At 40.9% G+C, this 18,242-nt stretch overlaps 2 protein-coding genes across 24 annotated transcripts in view; both read right to left on the bottom strand.

The window, feature by feature from the left end:
* LOC119549003 (PDZ and LIM domain protein Zasp) overlaps positions 1-7,700 on the bottom strand; it is a 59,323-nt gene extending 51,623 nt beyond the window's left edge. For 5 of the 23 annotated variants that reach the window (XM_037856625.1, XM_037856616.1, XM_037856618.1 and 2 more), the window contains exon 1: positions 5,500-5,696. The gene's annotated coding sequence lies outside the window, so the exon portion shown is untranslated. Of the gene's footprint in view, positions 1-5,499; positions 5,702-7,531 lie in introns of those variants that run through there. The other 18 variants (XM_037856629.1, XM_037856630.1, XM_037856637.1 and 15 more) reach the window with 11 other exon arrangements.
* Positions 7,701-11,222: 3,522 nt separating this feature from the next.
* Positions 11,223-13,181, bottom strand: LOC119550309 (transmembrane protease serine 9). The gene is made up of 7 exons (XM_037858910.1): positions 13,005-13,181; positions 12,870-12,915; positions 12,651-12,814; positions 12,010-12,510; positions 11,899-11,947; positions 11,697-11,830; positions 11,223-11,642 (listed from the first exon to the last, which is right to left on the bottom strand). The coding sequence occupies exons 1-7, from the start codon at positions 13,174-13,176 to the stop codon at positions 11,278-11,280; spliced, it is 1,431 nt and encodes a 476-aa protein (XP_037714838.1). The 5' UTR covers positions 13,177-13,181; the 3' UTR covers positions 11,223-11,277.
* Positions 13,182-18,242: the final 5,061 nt, after the last annotated feature.

Here is an 18,242-nt window from a genome sequence, read left to right as displayed (position 1 = left end):
TCCATTATATACACTCTTTATGTAAACATACGCGATATTCATCGACATTTTTTCCCGATTGGCAATTTCAAATATTTGCCTGTAATTGCATAAATTTTCACAAATAAAATATGTAAATTCTACAAATACAATCACATGGCATTCCCTGGGCGGGCAGTACAGTTTATGCGGCAATTTGATTGCTTGTATATGGGAATTATAATTGTGCCATGACTGTGCACAAAATTGATTAATATTTCGCGCATATTTTCTATGAGAAATGTGAAATTCAATGCGAATGCAAATTTTAATCGGAGATAGTTCGTCGCCCGATTCAGTATGCCGAAAATGCAATTTCCATGCGTTCACCTATTTTCATCGGCTCGGAGGAATTTCGAGTAAATCAACAAAGGCAAAATGTGGCAGGTAAATATTTATTAAACTGTGCGTCAAAAAACGGCATTTAAAGCTGAAAGCTAAAGAGCCACATGCAGATATTCAGATGCAGATACATTTGCGGGGAGCGGAAAGATACATTCTTTTTTTCCAGTCTCGATATCGATAAGTAAACGGATTTAAAATCCGCATAAAAATGGTAAGGGAGCACTGATAAATGCCACCATAAATATTGCAAAATATCACATTATTTGCCAGCACAAAATGTAATTAAATATAATAGAAAACAATCAAAAAACCAAATCCCATAAATTAAACTCTCAGCACAACACACTCTCGGCTTTGGCGACTGAACAAATACGACAAAAAAAAGGAATGCGTTGCGAAAAAATGTGGGAAAATAATACAATTTTAAATCTGTCACTGGAATAGTTAATGCCATATTAGTTGTTCTGAGCTAATAAAGCGTAATTATCAACGCATTTATTTAATTAGCCGCACAAAGTGCGCAGAACAAAGCCCCTCAATCAGTCCCCATCTCCAAATTGTCTACAAATTGTGTGGCATATATAATGACAATTTAATAGGCTTGTCAATCTGCTGCTGTTTGTGCGGTAATTTAATTTAATCCCGGCCTAAAAATCTAGGGTTCCTAATTCAAAAAGTTCTTACGATAAAAAAGCCCAAAGTATGTTTAAAAGTATTATCATTCCTGGTTAACCTTACCTATATCATTATACTTATACAATCGACATAACTTATTATGCAGTCAACAAGATTATCGGACTGAAAACTGAAAAACAGACGGACAGCGAATGGATTTGCCATTTGATTTAACATTAATGAACAAAATGCAATTAATTGAAAACTATTTTCGCTCTGTCTCTTTGTTTTTGGTTGTTTGTAATTACCTTTTGTGCATAATTGGTGGGCTTTAATGGGTTAACAAAATGCGATTAAGCGAAATGCAATTGTGAAATGCAAATTTGCCTCTTTCGGATGATGATTGTAGGGGGGATATGTATCGGAATCGGAATCGGCATCCTCTAGTCAGTTGGGCTAATGACAGGCGGCAGATGGAAACCGGCAGATAAAGTCGGCCCCAAGGACGGGCGGCAATAATTCTCCATCAAAAATGGGGACTCCAGGCGGAGGACTCCATCCACTTGTTGCTGCCCCGCCCCCTTGCAACTGCCTGTCCTGTGACAGTTTACAAAGTGCTGCAATTAGAGTTGACAAAGTGCCCGACTTCTGGGCTCCTGGGCACCTCGGCTGCCTTCGAGAGGGGAACTTCGGGGAACATTGTGCGAACACCCAAATGAATTTGTTAAAACATCCTACCCTTGTTTGGATATGAATTAATCAAAGACTAAATAAAATGCTTAGCATTTGCATTTCAGCCCGTTTCAACAAACAATTTGTCAGCCTTGCTAATGGACAGAGGCAAGTGTCACTGTCTGATTCTTTTAAAAATACATCAAAAATACATATTTCTTGCCCCCGCCGCACAAAAATGCCGAGGCAACTATTTCGATTTCGGTGACGGACGCACACGGCTGTCATCTGTGTCTATTCTACTTTTTCCGTGGGGTAATTGGAGCTGCATTGGTCAGCAGGGGTTAAGGCAAAGTAATTTTCATTGAGATGCCGTTCGCTTTCGCTTTCGCCAATCACATATTTGATATAATATTTGTGACTTTGGCATTGACGTCCGCCGATCGAAATAGACTTGGCGCAGAAATGGCCCTCGAAAAGAAATATCTCGGTGGGCGGAAGGCCAGCGTTTTGAACTACATACTTGGTTTTCCAAGGAAAGCTCTCGGAATGTCTTTTATTCAAAAAATTCCCAATAGCCCGTTTAAGCGCTGCCAAATGCCGGGCAATTAATTCTGGATCCCGAAAAAGAGATGTGCACGTAAATGGTTTTCTGATTTATGAGCGCGCGCCGCACGAGATTTTATAATTTGTTCAACGTAACGTGCATGGCCAAAATAAATATTTTCCCTTCGTTAAATTCATAAACAAAACAAACTCCAGAGTGATGCGGGTTTTCCCACATCCCCACTACCCAGTTAACCCTATGCCAGCCCATAGTGCCGACTCAATCGCAATCTCTCGATGGGTTTTTGTGGCTTTTGCCGAGGCGATGAAACCAAAAATTGTTTGCCAGTCACGTTTGTGGTGCAGAAAGAGCAGTGCCAGTGGCTCCCCTTCCCCCCCAAAAGGGGGTAAAAGGGGGTACTATACCATAACAGCAGAGTTGAGTCTGCACTTCTTCGTCGTGGAAGATTTCGCGTCTGTGGGCGTTTATTTTCAACGCACTGCGGTTATGTAATTGCGAGGCGTCAGATACGTGATTACTTTTAGTCAAATTGCCGCTCGAATATTGTGTAATTTCGCCTCCTTCACTTGCGATTTCGCATCTGTGCGAAAGTGTGCCATCGGAGTTGTTGGCCAGGGGAAAGTGATAAAACCGCTGGCAGAAGTTAAGGTCAGGGTTGCAGAGCGAAGTGCTTTTAAAGTGGGAGCCATCGAGTATTACTTTGGGTTAATCCAGGCACTTTAACTCGATTAATCAGTGAACTAGTGCTATTTTAAATATCAAACAACCAGCTAGCTTCAGCAGGGAATATTAAACTGGGCATTATATGATGGTATCTCAGAAGTCTCTATGAAAAATTTTTTAATAAAATCCTAGAAAGACTTCGGAATGATGAAACTTACAACGAATTTACTTCAAAAGTACCTAAGTATAACAAGTCTATTTTTTAAGAAACAACAAGTAGTATTACGATTAAATCAGAAATATTATTTAGGTTGGTTTAGAAGCTTCAAACAACAAATACACCCAACTGTTTTCATACGCCTTCCAGCTTTCAAATGCGGATACAGTTCAAGATCAGCCCAAAAGAGCTCACATCTCAAAAATGCCAGTAAACCGTTCTCAGGGAAGCCGCCCATTAAGGTCTGTAAAAATATGCTTTAATGATTATCTTTGGTCTGGTTTCGCGTTGTTCCGCTGTCTTTTTTGCCGTGAATGACATACGAGCCCCAAAGAGCCGAGAAAGATACGAGAAAAGTGCTCGCCTCAGCAAGGGGAAAGAGAACGCAATCTACCATGACAGTTCACGAAGGTTAAATTCTTGAGAAATGATTTGGTGGCAAGAGAACAGCGAACTGCGAACTGCAAACTGCAAGATGCAGAAAGCAAAAAGCAAACTGCCAATGCGAGAGCGCACTAATTAAAATATACGCAAAGCTGTTTGAAATTTTTAGAGCATGTCTCCCCTTTTCCCCATACGGTCCCATCAGTCCCCCGATTGTTGCAATATGTGCACGAATACGAGTACGATTCCGAATCAGAATCCGAGTCAAGTGAAGTCAAGCCATGAAATATTGTCACGCACCCAGGAACGGAATAGGATGTGAGCGAGAAGTGCCATTCTAATGAGCCCAGCTACATTTCCGCGACGGCCTTAATTTACGATCCCCGGCCAGCGAAGAAACTGCAAGTATTTCCACAACACAGAGACAAATTTCCTTATTTTCCATACCGAGGAAAAAAGTTTAAAAACTAGACCATCGCAAAAATTCAGCATTATCAACAAGTGCTAAATGGGTTAAGAAAACTCTTGTATCATTCAATTTATGACTATATTTAAATTCTGTTCAGTCAAAAGACTTACGCCCACTAGTGTATATATGTTGCTATGCTAAGTCCCAGACTATACTGTTTCTATACAAAATTGTATATAATAAATCAACTTGATTGTTCCATTGGAAGACAGAAATGTAGAATTAATCTAAAGGATTATAAGTATTAATGTTTTCCAACAAAACTGATTCTTTTCTGTGTATTCTCCTCGGCAACCATCCTCGGGGTAATTAATTCCGCCCTGCCCTGATAAACCCCAGTGTAAACAAAGACATTTCATTCATCGGCAAAGTGGGCAGTGGCAATTGCCATTAGCTCATTCAAGTTTATAGAACAGCTATCTTATCGGACATTGATTCACGGATGTTTTGAGGCGTTGTAAGATTGATTCGGCAGAAGTATCGGTTGCTTTACAGCTATTATTGGTGAGGTGACCAACCGTAAGATAAGCAGGTGGGTGATTGATTGGTGGTTGGGTCACTGAACCCTAGCCAAACTAAAACAACAGAACAGGGCGAGTATCAACAAGTTCTGGTCATGGCTAAATTACATCACAGGCTGGCTGGCCAGGCATCAATTGGAAATTGGAAATGGGAAATGTGAAATGGCAAATGGAAATGGAGAGCAACCACTGCGTATACGTGATGTCAGAGATAGCAGGCGAGAGTGAGCGAGGGAAAATGGCTGAAAATAGATCGGGCGAAAAGGAAAACCGACCGAAGAGCAGCCACGAAAATCGCAATTGCCAAGACAACGAAAGACATTTTTTTCCGAGCAGGCGACCTAGAGAGCTGGCTTCATTAATACGCGGTGATATATAGGCGATATATCGCTCAAAACGTTTTCTAAAATGCCTCAGAAACTGTGGCGCCAAACCGCAGCAATTTGAGCGTTTTGAAGGAGGCGCAGGAGGTGGCTGCCACATCCGCAGCACTTTCGCAATTTGTGTATATCTGAATATCTGGCAGATATTTTATCTGGCGGATGGCGAATGGCGCTGACTGACTGACTGAGCGAGAATATTCGGAAACAAATCCAATCCGAGCAGCCATTTCGAGGCGCTAAAAATAAACTCACCTTGAAAAGTTTCTAAAAATTTTCTCGCTTTTTGACTATATAATTTTATTCAATTTCAACGAGCCGAAGATCTACGACGTATCTGTATCTTTGTATCTCTGTATCTGTGCTCTGGCCAACAAAAATGATATATGCGTCAAAAGAAATTCCCTGGATCGGCGTGCCAAGAAAATTATTTAGCAATTGAATGTATTCGCGATGAGTCTTTGGTTTCGTAAGGGACTTTACTTGTTGTTAACCTTCACAAAATTCACACAGGGCACTATTTGGGGGAAAGCGAAAAGGGGTCTGTGACTCAGATTCGGATTGATCAGCAATCCTTTCGAATCGATTGTATAACCAGCTGATCTATACCCAACGTTTGGCTGATTTCACGTGTGATTGGTACTGACCGATTTATTCCGATCGGGTGGCTTTAGCTGGGATTCGATTCGATTCGGTTTCGATTGGGTTTTTGATTTGGACTTGGATCGGTTTCGTATATTCGTGGCGTTTGTGGTGCACTGCCAGTTCTTCAGTTCTTGGGCGACGTTAACTAAGCGACGATTTTCTCTCAACTAAAGCAAAAACCGAAACCGAAAATTTTTATGTGCATTTTGTGCCGTTTTCGAATACAAAAATCTTTTCAACCACATCGCTGGCGTCGCAGTCGCCGTCGACGTCGCTGCTTTTGGGCCGTGTGAGAGGCTATATGGCGGCTATATAGACACTGGTGGTTCTCAGTTCCCAACCGATTCGACGGCCGAGCCGCAAAGCTACAAACGCCAGACGACGGCGACGACGACTGCCAATGTCTGTCTGGCTTTTGTGGCCGCCTGGTTTTGTTGTTCTTCGCTCGGGATATGTATTTTGTTATTTGGCTAATTGTTTGTATTTTGTTTTCAATCCCCAACTTTTAACGGCGCAGCCAGCTAAATGCCGATGTGCAATCCGTCCGTTTCGGGGCTATAACTCATAGTAATCCGATAATTGCAGCCAGTGAAATGGGTTTTACTATTTCGGTAGTTAGCCATTGAACAATATAATCACATATTTACATTTAAGAGTTCAAAAAAATTATTATTATTAATTATATTAATTTTACGTAAGACGATAAACCAAAATACAGATTTATAGAACTTCCAATTCTGAAGTATGTTATATATATACTTTTTATTTTTTATCTAAAAAAGTCTAAAGAATCTCCCATTTTTATGAACGTATTCTTGTTTACTATTATACCTATTTATTTTTTTTATTTCCCTATGCCTATGAAACGCACATTTGGCCCGTCTCTTTGAAGTTAAAAACAAGTGCAGGTGCTTTCGGCTGCGCTATTCAGTTTCTGCTGGTGAACTACTTCCCGTGATCTGTTTTCCTTTAGACCACAACAAAGTGCTCATCGAATTGGGAACAACAACCCCGGGGAATTTGGGTCACAAAAGATCCTGAGTGCGTGAATCAGCGGTGGTGACTACTCCATCGGAACCATGATCTACCCGATCCATTAACCATTTCCCAATAAACTATTAATCATGCCGCCGGGTCACACATCCCCCATAACCTTTTGAGATCGAAGGTCGCTTTAATAAAGAGATGGCTCTGGCTAAATCGAAATTTCCACAAATTCAATTTCGAGTGCACGAAAAGTGAGCCATAAAACATTAATATGTTAAAATGTAGCCGCGGCGCGCTGTGCTAACAAAAATAAACGTAAAATATGTTTTTGCCAGCGCTGATGTGCTCAATCAAGCAGTGAAATGAAACGAAACGAATTGAATCGTATCGGGGCAAACAATCCACAAAAAAGCTGCAGGAAAACATGGCTGACTATGTGGATAAATATGTATAATATAATATAATATTTGGATGTTTTATGCAGCGCGTATTTGTGTCTACATCGCATAACAACGCGGGCGGCATAAAAAGCTCAGGCGAGTTAAACAAGAACGGCAAACAAGTAAACAAATAATAATAAACCCACTACCCCATCACCTATCTTTAGCCCGAAAAAACAATTTCGGCTTTTTAATTAAATCATGTTGAGTGGTAAAAATAATATCAAAAAATCTGGCGCTGTGCGCAATCCAATCAAATCACTAAAAAACACTGTTCTAGCGGTTGTTTCTTTTATTGTCAGCCGATTAAGATGCCGAACGGGCGAGATATGGACGTAATTAAGTTTAAAGACCGCATCTCGACGATCTTTAACGACGATGACAACGGTTAGTTACACAACAACTTGCGGTTAACACTTTTGCTTTTAAATCAAGGGGTTAATTGCTTGAATCTGTCTTTGATTTTCGGGGATGCTGAGTCAACGGTCAAGCTTTTGGACCATGAATCATGAATCACACTCGAGCCCTGTGGCTCGAAACCGGCTCTTCTCGGCCGTTTTGAAAACTTTTTGGCAGGAGGGAGGCTAAAACTGGCCAAGACACTTACACTTCACTCGCACTTGTTGGAATCGCAAGCGGATTCGAATCGTTCTCTCTGCGAAAATGAAAAGCGATTTGTGGGGGGACCGTGACCGGGAGAGTTGTTTCTGGACGCCTTGAGAACTTGAGTACTGCTGCTCGGCTTTATATCTTTCGTTCCGGGCTTGTATCTTATGCTGTTTTTGGCGAGACAACCGCGCGCGATCGTTGCGTTCGAGCGAATGAGGGCTGGGATCTCGGGATCACGACGACGACGGGTTGTTTGGAGTCGCACTGAAAGGCGAGCGACTCACACAGATACTCCCGCTCACCCACACATCGCCACTCGGCCAGCTCTCTCTCCCTCTTTTCCTCTCTGTCTTTTGCTCAATCAACAGGTAAGCGTTTGGCCGAAAGGTGCGCAAATGTATCTGTATATCTGTATCTGTACCTGTATGCGGCACTCGCGTGCGGCACTTGCTGATAAGATAAGGCCAGAAAAAGCCGAAAAAGCAGAAAAGGCAATGCAAACATTTGGTATATCCGTGATTTTCGCAGCGTGTGATAAAGGTGTACCACTGCCATGGAATCGAGTATAATCGCATCACTGGGCCTGGATCAATAATTCGGCCCAAGCTAATTTGCAGCAAGTCGCGCTGTTTTTTGCGAACTGCAATTCTATATTTAGGTTGCATGCCACATCGCACCGAAACTGGTTCCTCCAGTTTCCTGATAATCTGGGTGACGGCTACACAACCCAAAACAACAGCGGCCCCAACACAACAACACCCCGATTCTGGCCGGGCCAATAGCTCCACTGGCCACCACTGTCTGATTTTCCTTTTTAGCGCCAAAAAGAAAAATCAGAAAAGTCGGTGAAGATACATTTTATGCACACCCTATTTACTAGAGGGAAATTATTTCTTACCAAGAAATCAATAAGTCCCTAAAATCATAATAAAAAAAAACTAATCAACTTAACTGGCATATGAGCTATATTTTTAACGCTTCACCCATATTAAAAATCCAAAATATCACAACTACAACAAATACTTTGGGCATAGTTAATAATATTTTTGGATTTGCATCAAAGCTCTAAAGATCCACAACTGATAAACAAGTTACAAATACATTTTCTAATTAATAGAAATAAAAGATTCTCGACCTACTCCAAATAAAATTTCAGAACCTACTTAATATTTTCAAGATTTTCTATAAACTAAGTCTAATCAATGGGTTTTTTAATTTTGTGAAATAGGACATGGGATCAGAACAGTTATGCAACTTCGCTGCAAAATCGCCAAAACCCTTTTGTAAGGGTAACACTACACCAAATGCAATGCCTCCCAAAAAAAAAAGGAAAATAAAAAAGCGATCAAACTGCGCAGTTGGCCGAAACCGGTTGCCGCCTTGCAGATCGCCAGCTTTAGGCCCTTTGCAGTGATATTGACCAAGAGCGAGAAGCGGGCCAACAGAACGGCTGAACCCCTGTCCCTCGATATGGAAGGTGAAAAGAACAAACAGAAACCAAAAGTGCTAGCCCCCCGACTTTGGCTAATGCACGCGAAGGCGGCAGTAAATCATTTGCCAGCTATTTTGTTTGATCAGGGTCCACCGATCGGACTGGAGACCCCAGGACGGACTTTGCAGAGAACCCAGGCGGAGGAAGCGACATCGCGCAGTCATCTCGAAAATGTCACGCATGCGCGTCGGCATGCGCGTAATTGCATTGAGGATGTGCGGCGGCCAAGAGGATGTGCCAACTATATAATCCACTTGGCTTGGCAATTTAATGAGCGTTAAAATACAACAATTGTCTGGGAATAAGCCGTAAAAAACCAGCAGCTGACACATAAATTGTGTACAAATGGAAGTGACATCTACGTATTGGTTAAAGAAAGTTCCCTTAACTTGCACACCAAAAACCTAAAACAATTACTTTTTATTCGCTAAACTAAAAACTTATCATGTGCCTTACATTTTATCTTTAAATTGTTTACAGTGGCGCCACAACAATCGATTAATCGATGTTTAAAACTAAAACCCTTGTTCGAGACCTCTAGCGTCCATTTACAGAAGCTGCGTATTTTACAAATATTTTACACTGAAACAGCGCCGCCTATGCGGCTCAGCTGAAGGAAACAGTTTTGGTATTTTTTAAGAAGAGGAAGAATGTTTGGCGCTTTTATTTAAAAATGCAAATAAAAATATTGTTTTTTTTGTGGCGTTGAATTTGTAAAAGAATTTCAAAAAAATGATTAAAATATGATGATGATGATGACATTTATATTGTTAAAAAAAATTAATAATAATAAAAGTAAATAAAACAATAAATGTTCAAATATAAATATTAAATTTATTGCTTGAACGATTTAGAACTTTGTACTCAATTTATGCTGGGTGGCTTGTTAATATTATTCTTCCTACTTATTTAAATTAGGTTTTAATAAATTACTTTTAATCGTTCGTACTATCCAATCTTCATAGCCTGTAACATTTGTAAGGACGATCAATCCGTTCTGAATTAAGTTTATCATGTCAACCAGAAATTACACTTTGACGCCCATTACCATATCAAATGAGACCAAAACGGGTTGCTCGACGCAGAATCGATTAGTCTGTACTAACATAATAATCTGGCTAGAGAAATCGGTACTGCTGATTAAAATCCTCTTTTTGAGCGCAAATAAAAATGAATTAAATCTAACAGAAACGTACTTTGTTAGTTTGGGCTCTTAAAAAATTGAGTACTTACATGAGCTTGATAACCTTCTCATTGGTAAAGTTCCTAAGTGGGGATGCTTGTGGATCGATTCAACGGCAAATCTCTCGAAATATTTTGTTTCTACTTTGCTACATAGATAAATATGTAATAGCTTATATTTAAAACTCGATCTTTGAAGATTGTTGAATCTTGATAAACAAATTCGAGCATAATGTATTCTCGAAAAACAGTTTAAGAACCATTTCGTCTCGATTTCCAGTACTTCTATTTAAAAAGCGGGATGAAAAATACTAAAATCAAGAAGTTTTGATCTTGATTTTTTCTTTCTATAATTTTTACATCGGTTTAGGTGCCGATACCATCGCACTCCCTTTTGCCATAGCTAACGATTCCCACTTGCACGGGCAAGAACTTACTTCCGTACCAGATATTCCACTCCAGAGGACCCCAATTAACCCCAGCACGCAGATCTGTTTATCGGAGACTTGCCTCAATTCGCCATTTCGGAAGCAGTCCTGCGAGTTTTTGCGATTCAGAGAGATGGTTCTCAAAACATTGCTTAATGGCTCATTTGCGTTGGTTAAAGCCCATCCGCCGAGTTGGCCTTGTCATCCAAGATTATGAAATTGTCAAGGTTCGTCTGGTAGCACCGATCATCTAGCAACTGGGAGTGTCCCTCCTGCCAGAAAACCAATGCAACCAGAAGTAGAGAATAAACCAAGGAAGACATCCCTCCTTGTCTTTTTATGCTTTATTACTGACCCTGAATCCATTCGATCACTGTAAAATATTCCTGCTGCATATATTTACAATAATTTGATAGGAGATGCTCCCTTATCAGCGATATTCTGCCACCAGAGCTGTTAATTTAACCATATATTCTTAAATTTATTGCAACATTCAACTTGAGGGCACTAAACTTTTTAATATTTTTTAATTAAATCTGTCAATCGTGCCTCTTTTGTTGGGATAATCAACACAACTTACACATTTATTTTTTTGTCCGTTTTGTTTTTTATTCCCTTTAGTTTAAGTAAAAGCAAAGCATTTTAAATGACTAGATCATTAATTGTATCCATTATCCAATACGCGTGATTTTGAACATTTGTAAAAACGAACACGCCGTTCTTATAAAAGCTAACTATGCCGATAACAACGTACCTATCTACACCGCGGATATTTTGAAACGTACCTACTATTGAACCAGGTTTCTGATTGAGATCGCCGAGCTTCTCGACACAAAATTGGTTAGATCCAACTATCATACCTATCTTTTGGCTGCAAAGCGAATTATCCATGGGGACTATCATTTCTTCATAAACACCCTTAAAACCGTTCTGGTTAACATTCCAAAGTGCAGTTAGGGTCCTTGAGGGCTTCGGGTTCATGATAATGCAGATCGGTTTTACTGCATCTAGAGTAAAAGTTGTTATAGAGAATAATTCGAATATTAAGGTCACGTAGTTACCTAAGCTTGACAGTTTCTCAGTTAGTTTAAGCAAAGCAATATTGTTCCTTACTGGTACTGATGAATATGCGAAGTGGGGGTGCTGGTGGATCGATTCCACATCAAGACTCTGCCCAAGTTTGGTCTTTACCTTTCTGTAATGTAGATATTCATGAAGGGAAATTTGATGGTATAAATAAATATTAATAACATTTTTACTTACATTACAGTGGGATTGTTACGGAAAGCGCTGGCCACAGTCACGACAAATTCTTTGGTTTTTAAAAAGTAATAAACTTAATATTTGTTAAAAAACTTATAAACAATTGCTTACGGCTTGTTACTAGCGCTCCAGTGAAAGAATTCTGCATCAGAGACACCTCCCAAAGGCGAACCAAAACTTCCTCAGTCCAATTGGTTCTGCACTCCTCGTTGAAAACCTGAACCGCCTTGGTTTCGGCATCTCGCACATTTTTATATATCCAGTCCTGGTAGGCCGTCACATCTGTGTAGACGCTAGCCAAACTGCACAACTGTCTGCCATCTCTCACGATCCCAAATAGAACATCGAGTCTTTTTCCGCCGTAAATTAAATCTGCCGTCAGGGGACCGCCAGGGATTCCCACACAGTAGTCTTTATGTAATTTGCCCGCACAAATCTGGTTGGCTTGCCATTCCATACCATTTCTCTCGCAATCGGTATATACCTTTTGATACAGATCATCTATGGTCTGCAGCACTTGGTTCGGCCCACTCCATTCGAAGGCTTTAAATCTTTCAATTGTTCCTGAGCTAACCACGTCATCGAAGATAATGCAGATTGGCCGGATATGGGCTAGAGGCACACAGAAATATTAAAATTAATGAGTCCATCAAAAGATAGATTGCGATGTGCTACATTTCAATCAGGGTTTTTACTCGGATGTTGCTTTCTTTTGTGTAGATTCAAGACGAAATTCGATCGCATTATCTTACCATTGTATTCCACCTCCCCGAAGAGTCTAAGCAAAAGTATATCGCTTGTGTCTTTGTAGGGGTCAGAATCGCGATGCCGAATAGCCGTCGCAACTCCGTACTGATCGACGGTATTGCAGTAAGATGGAGTGCAGGACTTATCGTACTCCCCGAAACGTACAAATCTAGGGAAAGACGGTCGTTAAAACCCAGTATGGCTTGTATTTCAGTATTACTTACATATTTCTTCTTTTCCCTATGCAACTCGCAGCCGTTAGGACGAAGACTAGATGAAATTAACATTGAAATAAGAAGTATTACGATCCAATCATCTTGAATAACTCTGGAAAGTCTGTTCAATGTTCATATACTTACGTTTGTGAACAAGCGTCCCATGGCAAATAAATTCATCGTTATTGTATATGCTTGCAATCCACGGAGTGTCACCCGTGACCGTCGGGTCATGGCACTTTTCATCCAATAGCTGGGCCAATCCCATGTGGCAGAGCGCCATCCCGAGCAGAACCAACGGAAGCCGGACACACATTGTTCCCGGAGAAAATCTTCTGTACTACTGACAAAAGAAGAGCACACATAGGTATAAATAAATGCCCCTAGACGAGCTTATCAATCAGCTGTCAATTTAATACCCAATAAAAAAATTAAAATCATGAAGAAATATAAATATGTTCAGACCGAAAGAGAGGCTCATAAACAGCGATTCTGAAAATATCAATGTGATCTATAGAAGTACACCCGAGTGTAATAATTCATTGGAACATGGGTATATTTATTTATATAATGCTAAAAATTGTGGGCATGAGCTACAGCAGCAGATGGGTATCCTTTAAATGAAATTTTTTTAACACTTTGAATTTCAAAAATAAAATAAAATAAGTATGTATTTGGATTATACCGCCACAGTATCAGCTATCTAGCTGCTGTATCTCTGCTCATTTGTGTAGACCATATTTGCACCGGAAATGTCGACAGCATAGCTTGAGATTCCAGCCTGAACGTAGGTTGTTTTTTGCTGGTACGTGAAATCGGCAGCCACCGGTGCGCCGGAGTCGCCAGTATGATTTACATTTATGCCCACGGCACAGAATTGCTTATCGCTTAAAATTAATTTATATAAGGAAACAGCTCAACTATTCCGGGTTGGACGAAAGGTATGAAGAAAGTTGCTTGAGGGTTTGATGGTTTTCTTTCCCAGCAAAATATCGTAAAGTTTTAGGTATTAGATAAATTTACCGTGTCATTTTAGATTACGCAACGGAATCAAATAATATAATCCAAAATATTACCATTGAATGTCACTTCGCTTTGCAGCCTCAATAGACCTATATCATCTTCTAAAAGGGCTGAACTAAATTTGGGATGGGGTTAATTTGTTTCATGCCTACACATTTCCATTGAGTGAACGATCTGTTTGGCACCCCCAGGCGCACGAATCTGAAACAACAAAGTTTCAACATTAAAATGAGTTTAAGCTACCCTAAATTGATCATAACTTATTAACTAATGGTTCAATTAAAAAAAAAAATTTTTGGCGGGCCGCTGGCGATCCTGATCAAGAATATATATATGGTTGGAAATTTACCTTGTACCACAGAGTATAAATATTAAACTCTATACTCTTTGCTGTCGAAAAATACAATATAGGCGTTTACTCTATTCTACTCTTTGATTTCCAATTAAAAATGAAATCCAGGTGGCGCAGAAACCAAAAAAGAAGTTTCTTAACTAGTGGCGCACTTATCGCACTTAGTACTGCCTAACATATAGGTGGCGCCTTTTTACATGTAGATATTTTGCAGAGGGTTTTATTTTTAGTCACCCGCGGGGGTTCGGGAAATAAATCCCCCCAAAAAAAAGTAAAAAGTATTCAGAAAAAAACATTTTCTAAGAAAAGAAGAAAATAATTAAAAAAGTTTTGTATAGCATTTAAAAAGATAACAAAAACATGCTTTTATATACCTTACTCGTACACTCAGAGCAAAATTTTAGTATTTCGTGCTTGAATCCAGTATTTTCAGTGTCAAAACTACGCCAAGTACAAGCTTTCGGACGAATTTAAATTAATTCTTAAATCTATACACATATATTGTAAATTTAAACTTAGTTTTAATTATATGCTAGTAAGAGATATAAGTATTGGAAACAGAATATGACATTAATCTTGTTTATCTAAATTACATTATCTAAATTACATTAATATTACAAGTTTACTTACGACTTGCCGCTCACGGGCACTAACACTGTGTATTTTATGCGCCTTATATTCCGAGCACTTCCAGAATAAACTGTTGGGAGTTTTTGGGGCTGACAGATATTTAACTCCAAAATGTGCTTAATGTCAGACTTTTTCAGTACGAACGGTCTTAAAATGGTAAGCATGAAATAAGTGTAGGGCAATTATCTTAAATAGAAAATATTTGAAAAATCTTGGACATGGTTTTTATACGCATTACTCGGGCTATTAAATATGCTGTTAAATACATTTATGTTTAACATACACTGATATCGTTCACCTCACGGAAAGATCGATTCTTTAGTGATTGCACTTGTCAACTGGAACTACCGTTATGAGGGGCAAAGGACGAAAGGATGATGAGCACAGAGTGCTTGGGCACGTGCCCATGAGGACATCACGATAACGGGCTCAAACAATTTGACAATTTAATGTGGCGACAGTCATCAAGCTGCAGGTCCGAAACTGAAAACTCTGCTTGAGGAGCTGAAACCGAAACTACTTGAAAGTGAAGCTCGGGTTCGGGATCGTGCCCGCTGACAACATTAGCAGCGGAGGAAGCAAGGCTATAATTATAATTCCATTACCGGGGAGCAACAGGAACAAGAACCCAATGGGTAAGGTGCTGCTGATCCTGCGCCGAGATCCTGCGCAAGTCAAAGACAATTGAGTGGCGTAATTGCCGAGCCGGCAACTAATGATGGTTGGCCCAGGATAATGCGGGCCGGCCCGTGTTAATGTGGCCAGAACGCGCCAAGTTGGCTGACGAGCAGGTGAATCGGTGGAGCGGCCTCCGAAATGCGGAAGTATGCGCATTTCGCCCGATTCGCAGCGCATTCGATCCGATCCGCATTTGATGGAATGTCCGAAACGCGCATTTCCCGTCCCCTGCCCCCTCCCCTGCCAATTAGGATGCCACTCCGCAGCTGCCCAGCTCAACAGTTAAACAGCTCAGCCGCCAGAATCACCTAAGCCAAACCAAAACCACCTAAATCCAACCGCTCAACTCAACGCTTTTATGAGCCGCCAGGTGGGGTCGACGCGCATTCGGCGATAAGAATGTCATAACACAAGCTCCCAATTAACTGCGTCGCCCGGCGGAGGAGGAGCCGTGATTCGTCGCTCGGACCCCATCCGCCTCCGTCCGGGGGCTCATTTGCATCTGCGGGGCGTGGAGGAGTCCCTCTGCCATCCGTCCAGCCATCCAACTTCCAGCGGAGAGTGCCACTTCGGCGGCCCAGCGGGCGATGGTGCGATGTCCCAGCTCGAGGAGGAGAACGAGAACCACTCGACCAGCGATTCAGCGATCCAGGACAGAGATGTCTGAATTTAAGATGGCTTTTAAGTCGAGAAAAAGCTTATAGCTGAAAGTTTGGATACAAATGTTACTGTTACCGTTACTGAGCTAAAGGGTGCGAGGGAGATGGAGACATGCATGCAGCAAATGGGCTGTTTACGAGATTGTTAACTTTATTTGCTTGTAACTTTTTTATGAATGGTCCGATTTGAACAATTTTACGCATGAAGCTGGGTGATAGATAATCAGAACAGATACATTTTTATAAAATATTTTAAAATGTGGGCGCTAGACGGGTTTTAGCGTTATGGGCCTTTGTGGGCATTAGAGTGATCGTGGCACCCTTCTGAAATAAACATGCGCTGCGCAAGAAGGTCTAAAATCTGAATACCTAGCGCCATATTTCTAGCAGCTATAGTTTCCGACATCTCAGCGCTCATTAGGCTGGTGATCCTGATCAAGAATTTCATACTTTTTAAAGTCGGAAGTGCTTCAATCGACCTTAACCAAGAATCAAATATATTTTAAGTCTCTTAAGTTCATAGTCCTAGTAAGAACTTTGGGACATTAAAAAATGGCTAGTTCTGGCTGCAATCCAGCCGAGCTGGCCCCACTCTTCAAGGAGAGCCGCGCAGGGAGCCGCACAGATATCCATCAACGTGTGGCGTGTTTGGCTCCTGTAAGTTGTTAACTCGACTTTTATTGCCGCACAGTCGGCCGCTGGACCACCGAAGGGTCATTGGCTCATTGGATTCGACTTGAAATCGATCCATGGATCCATCGGCGCATCAGTCGCCTCGTTTGCGAAAGATCTTTCGAATTCGGCCGGTTCACACCCAGGGCCAGTTCACTTCATTTCCGCCCCTGCGGCCCCAATCAATGGCCACTGGCCACAATAAAGGTTAATTATGTAAATGTCACACAGTTGCTACTGTTGTCCACCGTCGTCGAATCCATTTTCATTTCCATTTCCCACTCCAATTCGATTCCCAGACCCATTCCCATTCCCAGTCGCACTGCCCATGTATTCCTATTCCGATTCCGAAACGCGCTCAAAACTCACAATTTAATGGTCTCGAAACGTTTCAATTTTTATTAGTTCACATTGGGTCCTAACCTGTTGTCGGGAGCGTTCTAAATGAGAACATAACTGCTTCTGTTGCCACCGCCAATTAACCCCTTCCCCCGTGTTGCGGCTTTTTACGGTTTAATTGTGCCCACGGCCAGAGACAAAACAGAGAAATCAATCTCGAAATGCGTTGACAAGTGGGGCCAAGAGCAAGAGCAGCCCAAGATTCAGGTCCCGACCGATGGGCAGCCGACAGAGATTGCGAGGAGTCACCCCGGAGACCCCGAGGTGCATTTAAGTGCACCTTTAGGAAATTAACCATAAAAAATTGCTTCATTTAACAAGGCAGTGCGGCACTAAAAACCAACCCAGACAATGTCCCAACGCGGGGCAGGAGAAGCCAAATGCCAAAGGCAGCGAGAGAAAACCAGAGTGACGTCGGGTCACCTCTCTGTCACATCTCTGGGTTTTCGGGGGCCAGAGGTTCTGGCCTAGAAAGCGGAAGCTCTGGACCGACGATGCCTAACCACTGGGGAAGGAAGTCAGGTTACAGCGGAAGATGGGGTTAATAAAACACGGGAACTGTTTCAACACACTTTTTCTACAACTTCATTAGGAATTTTATAAGTGTTGATGGAAGAAAATTATAAGGGAACAGATGGATATGTGTTTTTATGGCAATGCACCGAAATTATTAAGAAATATTGGAAAAACATTACTGAGCTGAAGATCAAATAGAAATATAACCAAATGGTCTATACAAATTATTATTCATAATAGTACAACTGATATATGTTTCAGTAGGTCGATTGAAAATTATATTATACGGGTAAAGAGGATCTTTAAATGTTAACTGTATATTAAAATATAATATAATGTAAATTTAAAGTTCAAACGGATTTTTTACTTAGTTTTAAACTTCCGTATACCAAATTTCTATGTTTTGGGAGAAATTTAGATAGCATGGATATTATTTTACATAAAGATATATCA

This window comes from Drosophila subpulchrella, chromosome 2R (assembly GCF_014743375.2).
Source record: "Drosophila subpulchrella strain 33 F10 #4 breed RU33 chromosome 2R, RU_Dsub_v1.1 Primary Assembly, whole genome shotgun sequence".
Taxonomy (NCBI): domain Eukaryota; kingdom Metazoa; phylum Arthropoda; class Insecta; order Diptera; family Drosophilidae; genus Drosophila; species Drosophila subpulchrella.
This window is presented reverse-complemented; position numbering and strand designations above follow the sequence as displayed.

Excerpts from the sequence above, each read along its gene's own strand:
- LOC119550309 (XM_037858910.1), bottom strand. The coding sequence starts at position 13,176 with ATGTGTGTCCGGCTTCCGTTGGTTCTGCTCGGGATGGCGCTCTGCCAC. Across the intron at positions 11,831-11,898 it reads CGTAACAATCCCACTGTAAT|AAAGGTAAAGACCAAACTTG; the intron begins GTAAGTAAAAAT and ends TCTACATTACAG. Across the intron at positions 11,643-11,696 it reads TGAGAAACTGTCAAGCTTAG|ATGCAGTAAAACCGATCTGC; the intron begins GTAACTACGTGA and ends CTTTTACTCTAG.